The sequence below is a fragment of the Sparus aurata genome, chromosome 16 (genome assembly GCF_900880675.1).
Source record: "Sparus aurata chromosome 16, fSpaAur1.1, whole genome shotgun sequence".
Classification (NCBI taxonomy): domain Eukaryota; kingdom Metazoa; phylum Chordata; class Actinopteri; order Spariformes; family Sparidae; genus Sparus; species Sparus aurata.
In genome coordinates, this window is record NC_044202.1 from 11,423,401 (window position 1) to 11,432,906 (window position 9,506).

The 9,506-nt window shown below is 40.5% G+C and overlaps 2 protein-coding genes across 2 annotated transcripts; one reads left to right on the plus strand and one right to left on the minus strand.

The window, feature by feature from the left end:
* Positions 1 to 1,853: 1,853 nt before the first annotated feature.
* LOC115597321 (platelet-activating factor receptor-like) lies at positions 1,854 to 4,831 on the plus strand. The gene is made up of 2 exons (XM_030443150.1): positions 1,854 to 1,922; positions 2,860 to 4,831. Exon 2 carries the CDS (start codon positions 2,866 to 2,868, stop codon positions 3,985 to 3,987), a length of 1,122 nt encoding a protein of 373 aa, XP_030299010.1. The 5' UTR covers positions 1,854 to 1,922; positions 2,860 to 2,865; the 3' UTR covers positions 3,988 to 4,831.
* A 332-nt stretch (positions 4,832 to 5,163) lies between these two features.
* Positions 5,164 to 9,506, minus strand: LOC115597322 (uncharacterized). The gene is made up of 6 exons (XM_030443152.1): positions 8,835 to 9,506; positions 8,676 to 8,762; positions 7,786 to 8,073; positions 5,531 to 5,662; positions 5,418 to 5,445; positions 5,164 to 5,322 (listed from the first exon to the last, which is right to left on the minus strand). Exons 1-6 carry the CDS (start codon positions 8,881 to 8,883, stop codon positions 5,196 to 5,198), a joined length of 711 nt encoding a protein of 236 aa, XP_030299012.1. The 5' UTR covers positions 8,884 to 9,506; the 3' UTR covers positions 5,164 to 5,195.

Genomic DNA, 9,506 nt, shown 5'->3' on the forward strand with positions numbered 1-9,506 from the left:
AAAATACATTCAAAACAAGTAGGAAGACATCAAGGAACAAAACATCAAAACAAGTTAAAAAATACGTTAAAAAATGTTTAAAAGAGACAAGACTAAAGAATAAAGGTCACAGTGCAGTTCAAAGCCTGAAAATCGCTTCAGTGAAAGGCTGCGGTGAACGGAAAGGTCCTCAGCCTTGATGTAAAAGGGGTGAGTTGTAGCAGACCAGCATTTTCTGGGAGCTTGTTCCAGATATGTGGGGTGTAATAACTGAACGCTGCTCCTCCATGATTAGTCTTGACTCTGGGGACTGAAAAAGGACCTGTACCTGACGACCTCAGAGGTCTGGATGGTTCATGACGTTGCAGCAGATCAGAAATGTATTTTGGCCCTAAACCATTCAGTGCCTTATAAAGTCTGCTGAAGATAAATGCACTGACAAGTGTTTCCAAATCCTGCAGAGACATAACTCCTTTTATCCTTAATATATACTTAAGATGATGGCAGGCTGACTCTGTAATTGTTTTAGTGTGGCTGCTGAAATTCAGGTCTGAGTCCATGATCACACCAAGATTTCTGTCTCGGTGAATAGTTTTCAACATTACAGATTGAAGCTGAGCAGAAACTGTTAGTGCAGTGTGTAAAGACAGAAGGAGGACGGGGACATAACTGTGACTGTCTGGGAGCCCCTCAAAATGCCTGTGCATGTCAATATAAAGAACAATTAAGGCACACTAATGACATTACATTTAACATCAAACAAATCTCTGTGTAGTAGAGGCAATTAATTTTAACGATTCAGGCTAAAAGACCCAATCATGACTCACTGAAGACACAGACACTTGTTTAATCAGGGGTCTGACTGTCTGTAGATTAATTAGAGCTGTTAATTAATTGTTTAATATTAAAACTGCTGTTGTGATAACTTCATTGTTTAATGACATTAATGCCCACGCGTTTGTTGCACTTCTTGAATAATTTCCTTGAAACATTGAAACGGAGGGCGGAGCAGCATGCTAGAGAACATTCAGTAGTTGTGCATTTTACCAAACATAATGCTTATTTTCGTTGTGTAGTGCTGCATGGAGTTGATGGCCTGTCGCCACATAATGTGCACCTGAATTAGCACAGAGATAAAGTGTAGTAAGTATATTGATGTACTGTATAATTTAATTTCATATTGGTGTACCAATGTATTATATTCTGTTGTAATAACTGTATGTGGATTATTATTATTTTTTTAAATTCTGTTTAGCAGCAGAGCTACCGCTACAGTTGTTCATGTATTGTCATTAATGCACTTTCAGTCAAGTCATTTGGGTTCATGTATTCTTTATTCAGATGTATTCTCATTAATGCACTAAGCTGAATTTCTGCATTAGATACAGCTTCAGTCAGCTGATGATTTTGGTCACATTATGTAAAAGGTTAATGTATTTCAGCGAGGGATATTATTAACCAAAATAGGTGGAATTCTTTGGGTCTTGAAGAACAAGGTATTAATTGATATGAGACTCCTGTTTTGTTTGTGTAGAAAAATCTTTGCTAAATGTAAACCTAAACCTAACACTCTAAGATCATTTAATACGACTCTCCCTTTTGAAGAGTATTCAGAGAAATAAAAATCCCATAAAATAGTTTGTGTCCTGTGTTATTCTAATTTCACCAGGCTACATCAAGGATAGGGAGAAACTGATTGTGCCTCAAGATGTTCTCTGAGACGTCGTGCCTTTGATTAACTACCTCAGGAAGAAGAAACGGAGGTGGCTCTATGCATTGCATCATTGGGATTTCCAAAGTAGACTGTAAGAAGTTCTTGCCTCCTTTGTCATGACCTCTGAAGCACTCCCACTGACACAGAAACCCGCCCCTTTAAGGGAACTTCACTTTACTGACACTGACACATTCATCTTGAGACATATAAGAAGAGAAGAAGCAGTCTGGTAAGTTGACATCCTGTTATATTTGCTCTTTTTGTGCGACATGTCAAGGCGGGCAGATCAAACTATGCCCTGTTTTGAACTGTGAAGCTGATTCACGCCCTCAAACTTGAAATGTTAGGAAGGTTTTGATTAATTAGAAGGTTCAGAACACAGGTAAAATGTTGCTGTCAATGACAACTGTTGTGGAATTTCGGCTCGCTTGACCATTCAGGAGAGATGAAGAAAACTCAGGGACACCGATAGCTTAAGTTGGAGTATATCTAGTATTTGTTAACCATGACCTGGAAGACTGAGAACCTTCATCAACATGTTGAAGTAATTCATACAAACTTACAAGGAGGAGCAAAATAACAGCACATATGTATACAAAATGAGTATTCAAGTTAATCCTCCAGAGTCTCATCAATGTTCAGATGATATCTTTAGCTCAGAAAACATCCCTCCCATATATGGTTATCTATTTATCCACAAATTGGTTGGAAATTACTGCAGACTGCAGAAGTGAGGAATAGAAAGAAAATGCGTAGAAGACATTACATCTGCTACCATATATGGTTTACACAAACAATCAGCTTTAATTTGTTTGGGATATTGTTCTGTTGACGTATCTACAGCAGCTTCAAACTGCTAAGTTTGCAAAAACCATGAGATATAAAAAACTCATAGATCACATGTCACCATGCCCTCATCCATATCTTATCGGTTTAACGTTCATACAGGGTACGTACGACATGTTGTCTTGTGAGGCCAGAGTTTTCTGGACCTTGGATTTTTCTCCCACAACTATCTCACATGCTAAGGTTATAATGTTCCTGAAACATTAAAGAACAATCATTTTAGCAGGTGCACCTAATATATTGTCAACAGAGAATATTCTTTCGACTCAACATGCTTTCCAAGACATTTCTCTGATGCTGATGTGTTCTGTCTCCAACAGACAAAAATGGGCTTGACCACAGAACAAGTCAACAACTCGACCTTCCTGGATTCCGAATTTCGTTATGTCCTCTTTCCAGTTGCCTACAGTATCATCTTTGTCCTCGGCCTCGTCGAGAACATCTACATGCTGTATGTCCTGCGCTGCCTCCGCGAAACCAAGAATATGGGTGAAATCCGCATCTACATGAAAAACTTGACGATCGCTGATCTTCTTTTTGTGCTCGCTCTTCCCTTGTGGATTGGCTATTACAGTCGCCGAGGTGACTGGATCTACACAGACTTCACTTGCCGACTTACTGGTTCATTGTTCTTCATCAACACCTACTGCTCCATCCTCTTCCTCGGAGCCATCAGCGTCAACCGGTACTGGGCTGTCACCCAGCCTCTGGATGCTGCCTCTTCGGACCACAGACGTCGTGGGATCATCGTGTGCGTCATCATCTGGGTGTTGACCGTGTCAATGGCTGTTCCATCTCTGATATCTCCAGGGACCAACCCTGACAAGAACTTCACTCGCTGTTTTGAGGGGTTCCAGAATCAAACAGATTTTGAAAAGAAAAAAGTGGCTGCCCCTCATTTTGCAATAATTGGATTGTTTTTTGTCGTCTTTTTTCTTGTTGTGGTGTGTAATTTCCTCATTGCTCGGGCGTTACTTTCTCAAAGTCCCACTCAGGCTACGGTTATATCTAAAAAGTCCACCAGGACCATGTCTTCAACATCTAGAAGGCCCAGAGGCGTGAAACGGAGGGCCCTGCAGATGTTGATAGCTGTGGTGGGGGTGTTTGTTCTGTGTTTCCTGCCCCACCATATCATTCAAGGCCCTTGGACACTGGCAGTGTTGCGGATCGAGGATGGCTGGGGCCACGTAAAGTGGAGCGAGGATGCTCGTCAGGTGTTGAGTGACGCGCATCAGATCACTTTACTTCTCATGGGCCTCAATTGCATTTTGGATCCAGTAGTTTATTGTTTCGCCACAAGGAAGTTCAGAAGGTTCATCACGGCCCACATTAAAAAGTTAGGAAAGGGAGAGGGATGTTCGCAGACGGCCAACACACAGCTGTCCATGGACAGCAGGAATCAGAGCCTGAGGCCCCAGAACGAGGACCAACAGCACGAAATAGACTGATTTAAACATGTACTATTTGTATTTAATGGTAGACATGTTATTGTATGTGAAAGACACAAGAGCACATACTGCATGATGTTGCACCTATAGCTCGTTGTCTGTGTGGTGTTGGTAGCTACACCCTCAGAATCACTTTTTAATGTGGGCTTACACAAATATCTTGATATATCTATCTTGTGGTCTGAACCGCACCAGTCCTATTGCTCTTCCTGTGTGAGCTTGAGCTGAAAGGAGAAGTTTTGCAAGCAGAAGCACATTAACGAAACGTATCTTGCTGAGAAATCAACTGGCAAGACAACAAACTCATTGTTTAGATTGTCCAACAGGTGCTGTTTTGCCCTATGTACGGCACAAAAAACTGAAAATTCATATTTACAGACAAGTCATCTCTTTTCGGTTGTTTAGAAGTTGTCCTCTCCCTAGATTACAAACACACGATCACACACACACACACACACACACACACACACACAAAATAAAACGTGTGCATACCGATGAGTGTCTCCATAAGACAGATGACAGGTTTGGCTTTGCCTAGGCACGTTTTGTCTGGTTTTGTAAGACCAGGGAATAAATATAAGAAAGCTTGAGCTACATTTCCCCTCTGGCATCCAATATTGTGACATACTGTAAAATTATCCCATGATTCACTGTGACAAAGAAAGCTAATGCTTATTATAATTCAGATTTCTGCCGTATTTATTGTGAGCTTCCCTGCTGTTGCTGCATGTTTTATTTTTAATGACACAGTTTTTGTGACCTTGTGTTGTTCTTTGATCCAAAAGGCGGTGTTGCTGGTTTGACTCCATACGTCTTGAAATAAAAGTTTTATTTCTCTGTTCAATTCGCAATATTGTTTCTGACAAATCAACCCATCAACAGTGGATGTAGTTTGAGACACACTGAAAATTGTAGCACATTACAGATTTTGTTAACATGTACAAACAAGGAGAGAGAAGCGTTTCCTCCTGTTCAGTGGGAACAGTTTCACACGAGTAAAGATCTGTGGGTTTTACCACAATCAGATATTTTGCGAAATTAGATGAAATCAAGCAGCTTTGAGGTAATCCACACATCGACAAACTGCGAGCGCAAAAGATCAGCTATCAGGTTAAAGGCACTGTTGAGCTCTATACGCAGATATAACTACCGTCGCTTCTTCCTCTTGTTATTGCACATCTTCACCCTCCCTCCCTCCCTCCCCCTGTTCATGACAGACTTGAGTACACATTGTCCGTAGTCATGTTGGTGATGTCCAGATCAGTGTAGGCTTGGTTGGTGCTTGTGTAATTCATGTACACATCTCCGTCAGCGTCAGCCGGTGGAACAACTCCCCTGGTGAGCAGAAAAAGGTGACCAAACTGTTAATGTACGCGGCCTTTGGATTCACATCATCATAAATCTAATTTATTTTCTGTAGAGATATTTACTTTGGTGACTTTTCAGATCCAGGCAAACCTATAAAAAAAAAATCAAAAACAAGTAATTAAAATCACTCTCAGAACATTTGCTATAAAAACAGGAAATGCATTGTGTTTTTCACCTTTCGCCACAGTGGTGGATGTAGGCTGTGGGTCAGCAAGTCTTTTCCAGCCCAGCCAAAAAAGAATTAGAAAGTCGATGATCAAGGCCAGGAGAGAGAGGACGAAGGCGGCGATTCCTAAATTCTCACCGACTATTATAAGTTGGGGGAAACAACACAGAGTTGCAGGAGAAAGGCTTTAACCAATAAACAGTTAGGAGGACAAATATGATATTCTATCTGTGTGCATGACAAACAGAAACAGCAGACAACATTAGCATACTAAAGATTAATCAAAATATGTGCTTATGTTCACTAATAAGTGACAAAAAATCAGCGTAGGTGTGAATAATAGCACCATAAACATGTTTCATCTTGTTTAACTTCTACCAAACTTTACCATGGCTTTATTATGAGTTATACATACTCTATTATGCATTTATCAGCAGCTAACTATGCCCCTTTTAACAATTAACTTATTATTATTATTGATTTTCTTAAGCAGTGTATAAATTGTCAGAAAGTTTCCTAAAAGTGCTTATAAATGTGTATAATCTTATAATAAGCATGTTGATGATGCCATTATTAACACAGCATAATGTTAATAAGCACCTCATTATATATATATATATTATTAGGCCTTTTTACCCTTAAACCAACGCTAATTACAAAACCTTAAAGCAAAACTCTCGACAAAATGCAACCCAGGCTTTTTTGTGTGAATGTAACTGATTCAAACCTTCATGTAAAAGCATAATTAAGAGGCACTTGTAAGATTTATCGTATTCTCGTTTACGGGTCAAGCTCATTTTCAATGGGAGTGCTACGGGCTATCTTTAAAATACTAAGAAGGTGTGACACACAACATGAAACTTTGCTCGTAGTATCAGCAGGGTCTCTACACATGAGAACATTGAGAACATTGTTTGTGTACACGGCGTTTGCTAAAAAGAAAGTTTTTGAACAACTAACGTTAGCAGTAGCTTGCTCCGCTAGCCGCCGTCCTGCCAGTGGAGAAGTGTTGATTTCCGAATGCGACGTAACTTTGAGGAGAGTTAAGGTGGACTGCTACTGTCTTCCGGCAACAACGCAATGCGACATTTCACGTGACTTCTCTGGCTTTTTATTTCAGTATTGTCTCTTGTATGAGGCTCCTTTTTCAACTTCAAGGTCAATATTGTTTTTTGCAGACAGCAAAACAACGAATCATCCGTGCATTTATATGGATTTAAGCTTTTGGAGTGGTCCACCTTAACTCTTGTCCAAGTTAAGTCGCATTCGGAGAATGATACTTCTGGCTGGCAGGATGGCGGCTCTCGGAACAAGCATCTGCAAACTTGAGTTGTTCAAAGACTTTCTTTTTAGTAAACTCTGTGTACACAAACAATGTTCTCAATGCTTGTGTTCATGTCTAGAGACCCTGGTGATACTACGAGCAAAGTTTCATGTTGTGTCGAGCCGTCTTAGTGTTTTAAAAATAGCGATTTTGCTGCTATCATAGTAGTGCCCGTAGCACTCCCATTGAAAATGAGTTTGACCCGAAAAAACGAAAATACGGTAAATCTTAAAAGTGCCTCTTTTGTCGTAATTATGCTTTTACACGAAGGTTTGACTCGGGTACATTCACAAAAAAAGCCTAGGTTGCATTTTGGCAAGAGTTTTGCTTTAAAGGGGCTCTGTGCTGGTTAGTGGACTCCATTTTTAAACTAATGGTAGCCACTGTTGCTTTCTGTCAGCGGAGCAGTGTGACGAGGTGCTTGAGAAAGTGCAGATAATGAAGTAGCATTCTTTGGACTGTCATGGAAAATCCTTCCTTAATAAAAATCTACCGCAGGTTTGTACAGACAACCGAGAAAGACGGGAAAGGTCTCATTTTTCAATCACGTTAAAATCTGCTCACATACGGCCCAATAAAAGTCGCTTTTATAATAGATTGTTAGTTAAATTTGCAAATGATGTGTTTAGATGATTTAAAAAACAACGAGGGGGGCACTGACAAGTAAAATTTTTAACTGTTAGATTCTCCAATCAGTATTTGAGTTGGTTCCTACCAAATTAAGAGCAACAATATGCATCTTTCTGTAAAAAACCCTGAGGTTGTTAATTCCTAAGACTCTGAGTTTGGCAATTGACCCAAACCATCAATCCAAAGCATCCTAGGAATGAATATCAATCAAAAATCAAGACTGTAAGACTCTCACTCTCACTGTACAGACCTGCTTAGATTTCATTCTGTTTCCATTCAAATGTGCAACAGTTTAAAACAGACCACCAACCTGTTGCATGCATGGAGACGATGTAGACTGCGTGGTCTCGGCTCTGGCTAGTCTGAGATAACGGGCTCTCGGCGTGGCATTGGTATAACCCACTCTGCTGTGGCTCGGTGAGGGTCAGTTCACTACTGCTACCCTTTTGTACTTCAGTCCAATTCAGATTTCCCAGGCGTACCCAGGTCCAAACAACATTGTCTGGCATGGTGAGCGCACTGCAGGAAAGGATGACTTTTTGACCTTCTGCAACCGGGTAGTCTGGTGTGGCTGTCAGCTGCAGATGAGATAGTGGTACTGGGAACAAATGGAGGATGGAGATGGTAGAGGAGAAGAGATAGTAGATATGAAACAGTTACAGAAGGAAGATATTGCTATCGCACTTCAGCCATGCTAGCGGTGAGCTTCAAGGGATGTTTGTGGGTTAGCCCGCCACCACATTGGTCAGGACTGAAATATCTCAGCAGCGGTCAGATAGATAGCCATGATATCAAGCGCAGACATTCATGGTGCCAAGAGAATGGATCTCAAAGACTTTTCAAAGGCTAACCTGCAACATTTCATTAAAATGTTCACTCTCCAGTGCATTATCAATATCGTTTAAATGGAGAGGCGAACAGTTTTGACAGATGTTCATAGTCAACAGCATTTGAAGCTCACTGCTACTGTAGCATTTGGACTGGACTGGTTTAGAATCGTGCCACAATTAAAGCATGATTTCCTACAAAAATAATGTTGAGATTATTAAAAACTGGTGGCCATTTTGTAAACATATATAGTGTTCCTGCTAACATATAAACTCAAAAGATTGCGCTGCAGGTTGCAGTGTACATCTTTACAGAGTCACCAGCGTCTGTATCTTTTAGTTTCATTTGATTGCTGATCACATTCTGTATTACCTTCTGTAGCTGGAGCGGCAGTAGTTGCCCTGGTAGTAGTAGTGTAGGTTACAGGCCACGTTGTCCAAGGTTGTGTTGTTTGGCCAGCTAGAAGAAGAAAGGAAATGTATCTGAAAGCTATACTCTGTTATCACATTCACTAAATAAAAAGATCCTTACCTGTGCCCTTGCACAAAAAGAGCAGGACATAAAAGCCAGCGAGCAGCATGTTGTTTTCTTTAGATGAACAAAAAAGAAATCGCCACTCTCACTCCAGGCAAACAGGCGCAACTATGAATCGTGGGCTATAACAACAAGCACAGGTGAGAATGGAGGAACTGAGAGGAAGGGAAGTTTTGAGTTCCTTTTTCGAAATCACCAACAAAAAACACTATCCAGCAGTAATTAATTAAATTCCCCATTTTTTTTTTTTTTATCCAAGGCAAACGGCAGAATGCCATGTGTCCGTATATTTGAAATCTTGGTTTTTGTCGACATAGAAAAAAAGGAAAAACTATCAGTACATGAAAGCGGAGAGCCCTAGCTAACCAAAGGATAATTAATGACAGTAATAGAAAAACACATTAGCACAGAGAGATTCGTAATTAAACCTAATCTCACCCATGAAAGCCTTCAGTTTGCAACATTTAAAATCCGTCAATCAATTTAAGACCTGCGGGGGGGAAAACAGTTAACCAGACTCCACAGAACTTTTAATGGTTTTTCAAATTTCAGAGCTGGCGGGCGAGTCTATCAGACTCTCAGCACACTTGGTTTGGAACATTTCATATCTCAGTCAGTGGTCACCTTCAGGCTCAGGCTGTGATGACAGCTAAGATTGTCGCTGTTGGA

What these genes read in the sequence shown, in the direction of transcription:
- LOC115597321 (XM_030443150.1), top strand. Translation starts at nt 2,866, where the DNA reads ATGGGCTTGACCACAGAACAAGTCAACAACTCGACCTTCCTGGATTCC.
- LOC115597322 (XM_030443152.1), bottom strand. Translation starts at nt 8,883, where the DNA reads ATGCTGCTCGCTGGCTTTTATGTCCTGCTCTTTTTGTGCAAGGGCACA. An exon ending in TGCCGCTCCAGCTACAGAAG is followed by an intron (nt 8,074 to 8,675) that starts GTAATACAGAAT and finishes ATTTGTTCCCAG; the next exon opens with TACCACTATCTCATCTGCAG. An exon ending in GGATCTGAAAAGTCACCAAA is followed by an intron (nt 5,323 to 5,417) that starts GTAAATATCTCT and finishes TCTGCTCACCAG; the next exon opens with GGGAGTTGTTCCACCGGCTG.